The sequence below is a fragment of the Sus scrofa genome, chromosome 12, assembly GCF_054392235.1.
Source record: "Sus scrofa isolate SSC_HxYL_T2T_F1_AM1 chromosome 12, Sscrofa_HxYL_maternal_Yorkshire_Landrace_v2.0, whole genome shotgun sequence".
In the NCBI taxonomy this organism is placed as follows: Eukaryota; Metazoa; Chordata; class Mammalia; order Artiodactyla; family Suidae; genus Sus; species Sus scrofa.
Window position 1 is genome coordinate 46963507 of NC_139394.1, and position 14898 is coordinate 46978404.

The following is a 14898-nucleotide window of genomic DNA, read 5'->3' on the forward strand; positions in this document are numbered from 1 at the left end:
AAAAGGCATATTCATTTAAAATATTGATAGATATTTTCTAATTCCTTTCTAAAGCATGAGCATTAATTTTATTCCTATGAACTGTTTTTGAGAATGACAGCTTGGAGTTCCCTTTGTGGCTCAGTGGTTAATGAACCCAACTAGGATCCATTAGGATGCCAGTTTGATCCCTGGCCTTGCTCAGTGGGTAAGGATCCAGCATTGCCATGAGCTGTGGTGTAGGTTGCAGACGAGGCTTGGATGCAGCATTGCTGTGGCTGTGGTGTAGCCTGGCAGCTGTAGCTCTGATTCCATCCTTCGTCTGGGAACCTCCATATGCTGCAGATGGGGCCCTAAAAAAAAAGGAAAAAAAAGAAGAGAGAGAGAGAATGACAGCTTCCTTACACACCCCAACACAGAGTGTTGTCAAACTCTTTTTTTTTTTTAATTTTTTTTATTTTAGGGCCGCACTTGTGGCATATGGGAATTCCCAGGCTCTTTTTTTTTTTTTTTTATTTTAGGGCCGCACTTGTGGCATATGGGAATTCCCAGGCTAGAAGTCAAATTGGAGCTGCAGCTGCTGGTCTACACCACAGCCACAGCACCGCTGGAACAGAGCCCTATTCAGCTCACTAGCAAAGCTGGATCCTTAATCCACTAAGCAAGGCCGGGGATCGAGCCTGCATCCTCATGGATCCTAGTCAGGTTCATTACTGCTGAGCCATGACCAGAACTCCCAAATTTTTAAATTTCTGATAATCTGCTAGTGAAAGTAGTACAGTAAGTTTAATATGAAATTTATGTATTCTTCATTTTAATTTCTTCTATGAACTTCCCATTGTCTGTTTTATTTATTGACAAATGATAGCCCTTCACTTACTATATATATTGCAAATATTTTCCCCAGTTTGTTTTGACTTTGGGCCACACAGAAGAGTTTAGGTTTTACTAGTCAGATCTATTACTCTTTTTTCTTTTTTTTTTTTCTTGTCTTTTTGCCATTTCTTGGGCTGCTCCCACAGCATATGGAGGTTCCCAGACTAGGGGTCGAATAGGAGCTGTTTCTGACGGCCTGCACCAGAGCACAGCAATGCCAGATCCGAGCCGCGTCTGCAACCTACACCACAGGTCACGGCAACGCCAGATCCTTAACCCACTGAGCCAAGGCCAGGGATCGAACTCGAAACCTCATGGTTCCTAGTCGGCTTCGTTAACCACTCCGCCACAACAGGAGCTCCTATTACTCTTTTTCTATAGGTCTTCTAAGTGTTTCGTTCTGTTTAGAAAAGCCTTCTTCAATGGTTTTTTTGTTTTTTTGTTTTTTAAGTCTCCCATATTTTCACCTTTTGGGGAGGGTTTAGAATTCAAATTCTTAAATCTTTGGTCAAACTGGTGTAGTGCTTTGTGTTCCCGCGTTGGGAAGGAGAAGGAGGAGCAGCCACGCTCTAAAAGGCTAGCAAGTTGTACCACCTTCATCACACACTGTCTCCTAGACGTCTGAAACCATACGCAGAGGAGAAAAAGGAATTAAGAGAGAAGTGGCAGAGGTCTTATCGTATAGGTAATTCAGCACCCCGCCCGGCGCCGGCCCCCCCAGGGAGAACAGCCTAGCCGACCAGCTTCCCGGCCTGAGAACACGGGAAAACGGCGGAACGCAGATGCGCAAGGGCGGGGACCCGGCCGAGCCCGGCCACCGAGAACTGTACGGCAGCGGGGGAGCGATTTGGCGGGGACACAGGGCCGCTCTGAGGCCGCCGCGATGCTCCCCTCGTTGCAGGAATCGCTGGATGGGGATGAAAAGGAGCTAGAGAGCAGCGAGGAGGGTGGCTCCGCTGAGGAGCGGAGGCTGGAACCGCCGCCCAGCAGCCACTACTGTCTCTACAGCTACCGCGGAAGCAGGTGCAGCGCCCGGCCGCCTCTGTGGCCCCGCCCCGGCCCAGCCGCTCACCCCCGGGTCCCGCAGGCTGGCGGCTCCCAAACGCCGTCTTCTCCCCTCCCAGCCGAGGTCTCTGGCCCTCAGGGCCCTTCTCGGCTCAAGCCGTACTTCCTGGCCTGGACTTTTGTGCTGGCCCTCCCGTGCCTCTGCCCAGTCCTTGTCATCTCAGCCCCTTCCTGTCGCCCCTGCCTTTTGTTTAGCGCAGTACCTCGCACGCTCAATAATGTTAATTTCCATCCCATGTCCTTCCTGTCATTGTCTCCCCCTTTCATCCCCACCCCCCACATCCTTGTCCCCACCTCCACCTTCTGGTGACCCTCTGTTTTTGCTGCCGAGCAGACTTCCTGGGGTTCTTTTGGCCCTGTAAATTCTGTGTTAAGAGGACATTTCCTTGACTCTTCGGGATATTTAATTTAATTTCCCCCACCCCCTAGGTGGCCTGGAGAGAGAAAGGGCTCTTGTCAGCGCTATTTTATGGCTTTTCTCTATCAGTGAGGATAGGCAGTGGAGGATTCGCGGACTTCAACCTTGCGGCTTTTTAGTTGACTTTTTGCCCCTACCCTGCTTGCGAGCGCCTCCCCCACCACACACCTACTTCCCTTGAGTTAGAACCCGTAGCTGATAGCTGAATTGCTTTTGTGGCTTGCAGATTGGCACAGCAGCAAGCCGACAGTGATGATGGAAGTCCGAGTGGCACAAATACAGAAACTCCCTCTGGTGATGATTTCAGGTAAAAACAGCTTGGCGGTGACCCGTGTATGTGCTTTTATCTTAAGGGCATCTATCTATCTTATGGATGTCAGGGGGTGCCCTATCTGCTCAGCTTTCCCTGAGTCAAACCATCAAGCCCACCGATCCCCTAGGATCCTCATCTTGATTTCTTTGTTAGTTCACTGATTCAAGGCTGGGGCAGATTCAAATACTGTTAGTGTCTCTCATGATTAGCCAGACGGTTATTCTGAACTTCTTGATTGGAACTCCGGTAAATATTCAATATTATATGGGTATCAAGAAACTTGAGGAGTTCCCATCGTGGCTCAGTGGTTAACGAATCCAACTAGGAACCATGAGGTTGCAGGTTCGATTCCTGGCCTTGCTCAGTGGGTTAAGGATCCGGCGTTGCCGTGAGCTGTGGTGTAGGTTGCAGACACAGCTCGGATCCCACGTTGCTGTGGCTCTGGCGTAGGCCAGTGGCTACAGCTCCAATTCCACCCCTAGCCTCGGATCCTCCATATGCTGCGGGAGCAGCCCAAGAAATAGCAAAAAGACCAAAACAAAACAAAACAAGAAACTTTAGAAAAAAAGAAAAGAAAAAAGAAAGAAAGGAGTTCCTGTCATGGCTAAGTGGTTAACGTATCCAAATAGGAACCGTGAGGTTGCAGGTTCGACCCCTAGCCTGGGAACCTCCATTGCCGAGGGAGCGGCCCAAGAAATGGCAAAAAGACAAAAAAAAAAAAAAAAAAAAAGAAACTTTAGGAGTTTCTGTCATGGCTCAGTGGTAACAGCTGGACTAGTATCCACAAGGCTTCCATCCCTGGTCTTGCTCAGTGGGTTAAGGATCCAGCATTGTGGTGAACTGTGGTGTAGGTGCAGAGACTTGCTTCAGATACTGTGTTGCTGTGGCTGTGGTGTAGGTGGGCAGGGCAGATGTAGCTCCAATTCGACTCCTAGCCTGGGAACTTCCATATGCTGGGGGTGCAACCGTAAAAAGACAAAAAAAAAAAAAAAAAAAAAGAAAGAAAAAGAAAAAAGAAGAAAACTTTAAATTCTCCCTTTTCACCTGTTGAATACCCTTTCATAGCTCCACTATTGCCCTAAAATGTAAACTCCAAGTCAGCAGGGATTGCTATCTTTGTTCATTGATGTCTCCCTACCTTGTACCTTGAGTGGTGCCTGGCACAGGGTAGACATTTAATGTATATTTATCAAATGAATGAATGAACCTCAACACTTTGTGCAAAGTAGGGTATTCCCTGACTGGATGATGGATGATTTAAGGAATTTTCCAGGTGTTGCAATAAGGTAAGATTGGCCATAAGCTGCTAATTGTCAAAACTGGGTGCTAGGTCCATGTGGGTTCATTATACTATTCTCTCTACTGTTTATATGTTTGAAATTTTCTATAAAGTTAAATCAAAGACACGAAAAGTGTTGGATTTAAATTTTCTATTGGGAAATGGTGACAGAAAATCTTTTCTCCCTGCATATTCAAATTATAGTTTCTATTTATTTTATTTTTTTGGTCTTGTTTTTTAGGGCTGCACCCACAGCATATGGAGGTTCCCAGGCTAGGGGTCGAATTGGAGCTGCAGCCGCCGGCCTACACCACAGCCACAGCAACACCAGATCTGAGCCGAGTCTGCGACCTACACCGCAGCTCATGGCTATGCTGGATCCTTTAACTCCCTGAGCAAGGCCAGGAATTGAACCTGTAGAAAGAACTAGTCGGGTTCTTAACCTGCTGAACAACAACAGGAACTCCTATAGTTTCTGTTTCAGTTCAGTCTCGATAAACTGAAATGCTTATTTTTGGTTCAATAATGATCACTAAGCTGATGTGTTTATTCATGCGTCATAGGTGGTCAGAGCATTGAGGAGAGAAGAGGAGGCGTGACACCATGATCCGGGAGAGTAGAAGAGTGAGGGAACCAGGAAATGCAGTGATAGCTGGGCAGCAGTAAGGGCCCCTTTGAAGCTGCTGGTCATTCATTTAAAATGAGACTAGACACTTGGATGTGGGTTTTTGTCCAACCACGTTCAACTACAGAGGTGCGGGTGGAGAGCAGGTAGGGAGCTGGATTAACCAGGGCTGAGGTTTTGCTGAACAAATACAAGAAGGTGAAAAGAAAGGAGTTGAATGAGAGTGTGTGCAGGGATGTGATTTTAGCAGCTGACCCTGGAATTTAAGCTGGGTGAGGAGGAGGGAGGTAAGGATGAGGACAGGATTGTGAAAAAGAGGCCAGTGGATTGAGGTCCCAGTGGAGACATAACACTAGCGAGAACGACTTGGAAATATAGGCCTGTTTTAAAGGATGAAGTCGCTCACACTTGGTGACACACATTCCTAGGAGCCTCACCAACAGGAGTCAGACGGAACGCTTTTCCGAGGCCTTAAGGAAGGCTTTTAGCAATATCCTGTCTGACTTAAGGGGTGTGAATGCATGTGTCTTTCCCTTGACAGCCTCTCCTTGGTGGATACTAATCTACCCTCTGAAGTGGAGCCCGAGCTGCGCAGTTTCATTGCTAAGCGTCTCTCTAAAGGAGCGGTCTTTGAAGGGCTGGGTAATGTTGCATCTGTGGAGCTGAGGTCAGTGTCAAATGTGCTGTGTCCTGAGCTTTTATTTCTGAGCTAAATATGAGAAGTGATGAGAAACTCCAAAAGATCAGCTTCTACTAGACCTGCAAAGTTTATCTTTGTTCCCTAGTAGCTGGAGCACTGGGCTCACACACAAACGTTTGTGGAACAGAATTAACTGAATGGCAGAGACTCTGCCTTCTATTTACATGGTGAGTCTTGTACTTGGAAGAAAAGAGCTCCTCACCAAAACTAAAATTGTACACTTCATAGTTTGTAAAGCGCTTTCACTTTACACAGGGGTGACAGAGCAGATTCTACTTACATTTTCAGATGAGGAGATAAACTCAGAGACGATCCCAAGGCCGGCCGCACTGGTGGAGCTCAGGCTTAGATGTGGCTGTCCTCAGCTGAATACCAGCCATCTTTCCATTACACCCCTTGACTGTAGTTCACTTCAGAACATAATACTGGCATAAATGCCCCTCAGGAGTTTGAGGCCACAGGTTAAAACTTCACATCTGCCTGGAGCTTCAGTGATTGATGAAGGTTTAGAGGCACATGGATAAACTATGAACAAGAGTGAAATTTGCATGAGTTTTTCACATAAGACAGGAGAATTCAAAGAAATTCCATGCTTTAGCTAAAACCCATTATAGTGTATGTTCATTTTCCTGTGTTGTTTTGAGTAAACCGAGCAGTCTGGGAAGCTCTGACCTACTGAGCAGCCTAATGGATCAGAGTGGTCTACACAACTACATGCATGAACCTCGCCGAGGTAGACCTTTCCCAGGGTGCAGCCCAGTGGTATGACCTCATGGACAAGGGCAGCTCCCGAAAGCCAGGGATTACCAGCCTGACTGCTGTCTCTTTGCCTTGCCTCTTGCTGCATCATCACCTTAATGTGATGAGCCTAAAGCCTGGGGCCCAAGAGCAGAGCCTGCACCCCTCAGCCCTTTCACCTGCCAGGCCCATGCCAAGGCCTTTGCCTGACCAAAGAGGAGGACTGTATGTTACCTTTTACTGCATGGCCTTTATCCTTCTGGGTTCCTGGGGCAGGGACGTGGGCTGGCTCTTTCCTGCTCTGCCTGCACATTCTTCTTCCTGCCCAGCTCCTCAGGGCTTTCTGTGTCTGTGCCTGGCCACTGACAGCACTAGCAGTGGCATTAGCTTATGCCAATTAGCTTATGATAGCTTTTGGAAAGACAAAAAAACAAAAAACTACATGCATGAGTTATCAAAATAATACATTTTACCTTTTCTTTCTTTTCCAGAATTCCAGGTTACCGAGTAGGCTGTTATTACTGCCTTTTCCAACAAGAAAAACTGCTTCCTCAAACAGCAACAATGGACTCTGAACATAACTCTTCAGAGTATGTGGTCTGTTTTTTAGGAGGGTCTGAAAAAGGACTTGAGCTATATCCTTTCTTTGGTCTTTGAGGACATCAGGAAGGAAAATGCTGGCAGGCAAGGGGAGAATTATTACCACCAACCTCTGAAAATGTTTTCCACCTCTTGTATATTGACTTGAATTTCATACCGTCACATGACCAGTTTGTTTTGGCTTGTTTTAACTGACAGTTACTTGAGAGATTTTATATTACCTATTGTGATATTAAAACCCTATCTTGATTCATCCTTTATTGCTTCCTTAAGAACATACTTTCAGGCTTGAATTGGACAAGTACAGTCAAGGGTTAAAAAATAACATGAACTGTGAGGTAAGATGATTACTTTTTTTTTTTTTTTTTTCCTCTTTTGGTCTTTTTAGGCCTACACCCGTGGCATATGGAGATTCCCAAGCTAGGGGTCAAATCAGAGCTGTAGCTGCTGGCCTATGCCACAGCCAAAGCAACTCAGGATCTGAGCAGCATTTTCAACCTACACCACAGCTCATGGCAACGCAGGATCCTTAACTCACTGAGCAAGGCCCAGGATTGAACCTGCATCCTATGGATGCCAGTCAGATTCATTTCCACTGAGCCATGACGGGAACTCCTGCATTAATATTTTTCAAGACTGAGATGATTAATGTTATGTGACTGTTCTACTCGTCACATCATCCAGATGGGCACAGACACTTAAATTCTGAAAATGTGCTGCCCTGTGGGCTGGTAGAAAGGTGAACCCGGTCCTGTAAGTGCCGTGACGTTTCACAAGGCTGCTTCGAGTGTTTTGGCTCCATGAAAAATTCGGTCCATCAAATTCAAAGGGGTGTGGTAGCATGCCAAGCCAGGAGCGGGAGGACACTCTCTTCCTGACCACTAGACACTTAAGATTTATATTCTGCCCAGAACTAATGGCCCACAAACCCTTTGGCACCAGAGACAGGCTCTGCAATGGAATGACTGTCCTGGAACTCAACATCAAAGTTTTTTAGAAACATACCACTTTTCATTAATCAGTCCTTTGTGAATTAGGTATATCCGTATTGACTCCTTTATCCATACCTTTTAAAAACTACATGTTCAGTTTGTGGCAGCTACTTAAGTCACAAGTCTTATAAATTTACTACCCACGACATGTGGTAATAATTCCTTTTACTTGCCATGCATGTGCTTACAGGACACTGCAGGAGAGAAAGGATAGCCTAGGAGTGAGCTGCTGTCCCAGGCGGGGGCTCTCCCATGGGTCCCCAGGGAGCAGCCCAGCTGAGGAAGTGAGATGAGCTCCTGGCGGAGCGGGCTTGAGTGCTGTGAGGGGCGCTGACGTGTATCCTTCCATATTCGCATTCTGAGTGTGAGAGAACTGTCCCATCTACAGCCCTTCAGTCACTCAGCAGGCACTTTATAGGCTCATACATGGATGTTTCAGACGTTGGGCCAGGGGCTGGGGAGAGGAGGACTATTGAGCGAGTATCTCTAAGAGACCACAGTCAAGTGGGAGGAGAGGAACAGGTAAAGGCCCAACTCCTTTCAGTGAAGAAACAGTCTCTTCATTTTACATAATGCATTTCTTAGTGTGTTTCTAAGAAAGGCAGTACAGAATTAATCCACACTCTGCCCAACAAACCCAGCAAAATTGTATCACAATTCCTTTTTTAAAATTGGTGGTGTTGGGAGTTGCCACTGTGGCTCAGAAGTTAATGAACCCAACTAGTATCCATGAGGACACGGATTTGATCCCTGGCCTCACCCAGTGGGTTAAGGATCCTGCATTGCTGTGAGCTGTGGTGTAGGTTGCAGATGTGGCTTGGATCCTGTGTTGCTGTGGCTGCGGTGTAGGCCGGCAGCTCCAGCTCCAATTTGACTCCTATCCTGGGAACTTCCATATGCCGAGGGTGTGGCCCTAAAAAGCAAAAAGAGAAAAAAGGAAATGTTAAGTGCAGTAAGGTGAAGACTTATTTTAAAGCAAATGGCATTCTCTCTTGATCTAGGACAGGGGCAGGGAGCACCACATACAGTCCTACCTGAGCAGCTGGTTTGAGGACGTCGTATGCCCCATCCAAAGGGTGGTTCTTCTCTTTCAGGAGAAGCTTGCCTTTCTGCTACATGCTGTGAGTACTGCCCAAACAAAAGCATTTCCTTAATTGAGAATCACTTCGGCAGAGTTTGGGTTATTTAAAGACATATTTATTTCCTTCGACTATTACTTTCCTCCCGCCAAATGTTCATGCAGACCATGCTTGCAATTAGGATAGATCACACTCTTATTTACTCAGATCTAGAAAGTTACACTACTAAAGTAGAACTGTAAACACTAAGACTTCCTAATAGGATAAAACACTTTAAAATAATTACTTCCTAAAGTGTTCTCGGAGGGGTGTAATTTCCAAAACAATTTGAGAAGGAAAACAGAAATCCAAAGTGATTTTAACTATATAAAAATGTCCAGATGAAAGCTGGAAAATTCACTCAAGTATCCAAATAATGGGGAAGGCTTGAGTAAATGGCCACATCTTTCATTTAAACATGTGGTGGGTAGATGCAACTGAAGCTGGATGGTCCCATGCAACCAGGTAAAGCCAAGTTTCAGACTGTTGGTCGGCAGCAGCTGGCCAAGGCTCTGGCGAGCTCCTGGGCAGCGCCCGGCAAGCACTGTCTGGCCTGCTGGTTATTGGGGGAAGTGACGCTTAGTCTTGTGTAGCTGCTCAACAAGGAAAACTGGAATACATGTATTAAGCTTTATTTTTCTCTCATAGGCTCTGAGTTATACTCCTGTTGAAGTTAAAGAATCAGATGAAAAAACAAAGAGAGACATTAACAGGTAAGTTTTGCAAAGAGAGAACCCTTTCCATAGCAAGCCTGATATTTATGTTTTTCACACCCCTGCCCCCCCAACCCCTGACCAGTGCAGAATGCATTTCTCCATCCCATCCTGTAATACTGTTTATGGAGAAGGACTGTGTGTGTGGCAGGTTTCTGAGTGTGGCCAGTCTCCAAGGCCTTATTCACGAAGGCACAGTGACATCTTTGTGCATGGCCATGACAGAGGAGCAGCATGAGTCTGTCATCATTGACTGCAGCAGTGCCCAGCCTCAGTTCCATAACGCAGGTGAGCTACAGCCTTGGAAGCTGCTTCCTGGTGCTCTCACGAATCTGTTCCCGCACTGAGAACAAACGATACAAACGTGTCCTTCCTGCCTTCTGTGGTTTTACATGTTTATCCCCAGATCACCAAAAACAATAGTAATTCTAGAAACATGGAAAGCATGTCATGCCTAGCAATCCCACTCACTGGTATATAGAGAAACTCTTGCGTATGGACACAAGGAGACCAATAAATGCAAGATGTTCATTAGGGCACTGTTTGAAACAGCAAAGAATTGGAAACAGTTTATGTGTCTGTCAACAAGAGAACTGATAAACTGCTCTATGCATACAATGGAATAATATATAGCTGTGAACATGAGTGAACTCGAGCTCTATGTCTCAGTCCAGCACACAAACATACCATATAGTGAAAGAGCCATTAAAGGAAAATACAGTTTTAACATTTGCAAAAGAATTCCCTATCGGGCTTAGAGATAAAAAAGTACGTGGCAGAAGTTTAAAGAAAGATACGGGCGTGTTAATCCTTTCTGATGGGGAAGGAGAAGGATGCCATTCGGAGGAGGCAGACAGGAGCTTCAACTATCTTGGTATTTCTTAGCCAGGAGGTGAACACACTATTTTTTTAGACCATTAAATAATTCAGTATAAGTGTTTTTACAAAGGAGGAAAGAATATTGCAATGTGTACAGATATTGAATCATTATGTTGTACACCTGAAAGTCATGTTACGTGTCAGTTATACCTCAAAAAAAAAAAAAAGAAAAAGTAGATATAAATATCCTTGTGCTTTGTAGGATTTCATTTTTATTTGTTTTCCTAAAATATTTTACAGGAAGCAACCGGTTTTGTGAGGACTGGATGCATGCTTTTTTGAACGGTGCTGAAGGAGGTAACCCTTTTCTCTTTCGACAAGTCCTGGAGAACTTTAAACTAAAGGTAACTAATTGGCTGTGCCAAGTGCCACGTATAATCTTTGAATTTGATTAGTGCCAGTGACTGAGTAACAAATCTGCTTTACAGCTACGATGTGTATTAACTAGGATGTTCTCAAAACTAGAATCTTCAATTTCCATTGATACCAACAGCATCGAACGTGCCAGTCTCCCCACGCCCAGTCAGGACTGGGCATCTAAACTTTTCATCTTTGCTAATCTGACAGGCAACAATGGCACATTGCTGTTTTTATTTGCATTAAACAAATTCAGAGTAATTAAACCAAATCCAAAACAGTTCACCCCTTTCTCCCTCTCCTTACCTTCTGCCTCTAGTGGCCGTGAGTCTGCTCTCTCGAGTCTGCGGGCTTGGATTCCACATGTGGAAGAGATCATGGGGCGTTTGTCTCTCTCTGTCTGACGTGTCTTTCTCGCACTCAGCACGGTGCCCTTGCGGTCCATCCACGCTGTTGCAGATGGCAGGCTGGCTTGCTTTTCGCGGGCTGCGTGGTAGTCCATGTGTCTGTATACCGCAGTTTCTTTGTCCACTCACCCACCGCTGGACACTTGGGCTGTTTCCATGTCTCGGCTGTCATAGGTGATGCTGCACACGGGGTGCAGGTACCTTTTCGAGTAGGTGTTTTTGTTTTCTTCACATAGATGCCCAGAAAGGGCATTGCAGGATCATATTTTTTCATTTGGATTATTATCTTGGGGTATATTCCCTAAAGTGGGATTAACAAGTCAAAGAGTATGACTGCTTTGGTTTCTACTACAAATTGGAAACTTGTACTTCAGAAAAACAGGAACAAATTACAGAATGGCCAGCAGTGTGTGTGGGTTTTCTATGCAGAACCTAGTAGAATTTATTAATCTTACTTTTATTAATTTAATATTGGAACTCCATAGCTGTTCAAATCTGTGTATCTTTTTTTTTTTTTTTTTTTTTTTTTTTGGTCTTTTTGCTATTTCTTTGGGCCGCTCCCGCGGCATGTGGAGGTTCCCAGGCTAGGGGTCGAATCGGAGCTGTAGCCACCGGCCTACACCAGAGCCACAGCAACACGGGATCCGAGCCACGTCTGCAACCTACACCACAGCTCACGGCAACGCTGGGTCCTTAACCCACTGAGCAAGGGCGGGGACCGAACCCGGAACCTCATGGTTCCTAGTCAGATTCATTAACCACTGCACCACGACGGGAACTCCCAAATCTGTGTATCTTTAGTATTCAGGCTGAATATTTTTCATATTGTTTTACTATTTGTAAATTAACAAAAAGACATTTCAATGGCACAAATCCATCCACTATGATGACATAGTGATATAAGTTGTAAAGGCAATACTAGTGAAATATGTTACCTGTCATCCTTTATATGTAAACAGTATCTTTATATTTTTTGATAATTGTCAAGTAGAGTCCAGGTCTTAACCAAAAATTCACAATATTCTGTATCTATTTTGTATAATAAGCCTTATTCATAATAATTAAAATAATTTTCTAATTTTTAAAAAGCAAACAAAAAACTAGAATCCTTAGAAGGCATTTATTTACATTTTTCAGTGTCTTCTACATACATATCACTGCATTTCCAATTAATTCAGCTGAGTGCTTGCTGGTGTCTTAGGGACATCAGACTTATGATTTGCGATGCACCTTAGTTGGCAAGCACCAAAAAAGTGGTTCCGTGTCTCAGTGTTCAAAATTGTGGTGTGGAGGCACCCTATGTAGGAGATCTGTAAAGTGTTTTTACTTTATGTAAGAGATTTTGCTCTACCAAGGGTACAAGTATATTAGTGATAAAAATGATGAAAATATTTTTAGTAAAAAACCAATGTCTCAGCACCATATGTGAGTTCTCAGCTGGACAGGAGATCTTTTTCAGGCTTCATTATTATTTCACTAAACACATATTTAACTGGGTAATCTTTTTCTAGGCCATACAAGACACAAACAATTTGAAGAGATTTATCCGGCAGGCAGAAATGAATCATTACGCTTTGTTTAGATGTTTCATGTTCCTAAAGAACTGTGGCAGTGGAGATATCCTTTTGAAGCTTGTCAAAGTGGAACATGAAGAAATGCCCGAAGCCAAAAATGTGGTTGCCGTCCTCGAAGAATTTATGAAAGAAGCTCTTACCCAAAGTTTTTGATCACATATTTTGAGAGAACTGTATTGTGAAGTTATGCAAGCCTTGATATTTGAACCTGCAGTTGTCACAATTGTCATAGGATTCTTACTTAAGATTATTGGAAACATTCTAGATTTTTTCATTTTGTACTTTTAGGACTAAACCTAATTAGACATAAAAATCTGAGGAACGTCTTCACCGAGTCCTAGATAGATGAATGTTGGGAGTTGAGAAAGTTTTACATTTTTGAGGGGCCATAAATTCTAGACTTTAGGGAATTGTTGCTTAAAAAACTTCAGAGGTGATTTTGTGGTTTCTCTGAGGAGTTTGCTGCAGTATTTAGCAACTTTTCCTCCCAGAAAAATCACAATACTTCTTTTTCGGTGTGTTATAGCTTCTTTTAGAAAATGTACTCATTGTTTTAGGATAGATTAATACCACGACACCGTTTCAAAGACAGATCTGTGCATCCTGTGGGTGCTTGATAGATTTTTTTTTTGTCTGATTGATAATGGCCTGGATGATGACGCCAGCTTTTATGTCAGTATGCAAATAAATCATGAGTGTGTAAGGGATTAAATGAGCTTTAAAAATAGATGTACTAGCTTCAAGATAAAACATTATATCTGATGGAAAGCTCCTGAAGAAGTGGCCCCACCACTTTTCTTCATTCCATATATTCCTCTATTTTCTTTTCTCTTTTATATGAAAATGCTGGAGTTTTTAAACAGAGGGTTAAGAAAGAAACAAAGTACATACATTGTACAAGCAAACTGTAACATAAAGCACACAGATTCTTCATGTGGGGGTTACTCATTGATTTTAGGTTTTTGTACATTTGTTACAAGCCTTGTATTGTTTTACTCTGAATCAACTGAAAGTGTCCTGAGTTAGAGCCATTTATAATTCCCATGGAAGCTAACCGTAGCTCCACACATATGACTGCAGTTGTTCTGCATAGCCCTTTAATAAATCCATTTGATAATGATTTTTTGTGTAGAAGATCAGAAGCCTTGTGTTCTTACTGCCCTCAGGAAGCTCAAAGGAACACAAGCTGGTAAAAATCCTCTCCTAAACTCATCTAAATTCACATTAAGTGCTGAGTTGTAACTTTCAAAATGACCGACAATGGCCTTCTGCTTGATCTTCATTGTAGAGAAGGCTGGCGGTGCGACTTACCGAATCACTTCTTTCTTTAATGAGAAATACAATTCAGCATCCTCATAAAGGCTTTCACATGGTTTTAAACTTTAATAACTTGGATTATAGTCAGTGTAGGACAAAAATCCAAGTAGCATCTTTCTTTACAGCATTAAATTCAGAATGACTATGGGAAACAAGCAATTTTTTTTTGGCTGCACCCATGGCATGTGGAAAGTCCCAGGCCAGGGATGGAACCCGTGCCACAGGAGCATCCCAAGCTGCTGCAGTGACAGCACCAGATCTTTAACCCACTGCGCCACAAGGGGGACTCCAGGACATCAACAGTTTGAATCTGGAAGACATATTTTTCATTTTCAAATTCGCATATCCTTCAAGAGTCCATGTTGTAAATAGCATTTAAGAGCAAATGTATAACCTTCTTCAAGTCATTTATGGATAGAGTCAAGGCACAATTACACAGTCTTTCTTTTTTTTTTGGCTGCACCTGCAGGGTGCCTAAGTTCCCCAGGCCAGGGATTGAACCCATGCCACAGCAGTGACAACACTGGATCCTTAACCCACTGAGCCTCCAATTACATATTCTTTGTATATACTTTTATAGACATTTTTTGTAATGTATGCTCACTACATTATACAGTTTTATATGATACAATCTTAATTTAAATGTGTGTGATAAACCATATATCCCTACTGTAGACAAGGCAAATAGTGACATGGAGTTGGATATCTTGTGGGCCATGAGAAGAAATTCAGAGAGCTCATGAACATGTACTGTATTCGAATTTTAATAAGCTAATATATTAACTTTTAAAGTTTTAAAAAGGATTTGTTCAGGTGTGTGTGGAATGCATTACATATTATTTGTGTGCTATACACACATAGGAAATATATGTTTGTCATGTATCAAAAAATGGTCTCGATTTATCTGTAATTATATTTATAATAATAATAAATTTAGCTTCTCACCGA

At 43.5% G+C, this 14898-nt stretch overlaps 1 protein-coding gene across 4 annotated transcripts; it reads left to right on the forward strand.

Moving 5' to 3' along the window:
* Positions 1–1699: 1699 nt before the first annotated feature.
* Positions 1700–14898, forward strand: C12H17orf75 (chromosome 12 C17orf75 homolog). 4 transcript variants are annotated; one of them, XM_084982631.1, is made up of 12 exons: positions 1705–1878; positions 2565–2645; positions 5097–5222; positions 6485–6628; positions 6874–6931; positions 8587–8706; positions 9352–9416; positions 9568–9704; positions 10536–10639; positions 10724–10862; positions 10972–11256; positions 12571–14898. In XM_084982631.1, exons 1-11 carry the CDS (start codon positions 1739–1741, stop codon positions 11235–11237), a joined length of 1380 nt encoding a protein of 459 aa, XP_084838757.1. In that variant the 5' UTR covers positions 1705–1738; the 3' UTR covers positions 11238–11256; positions 12571–14898.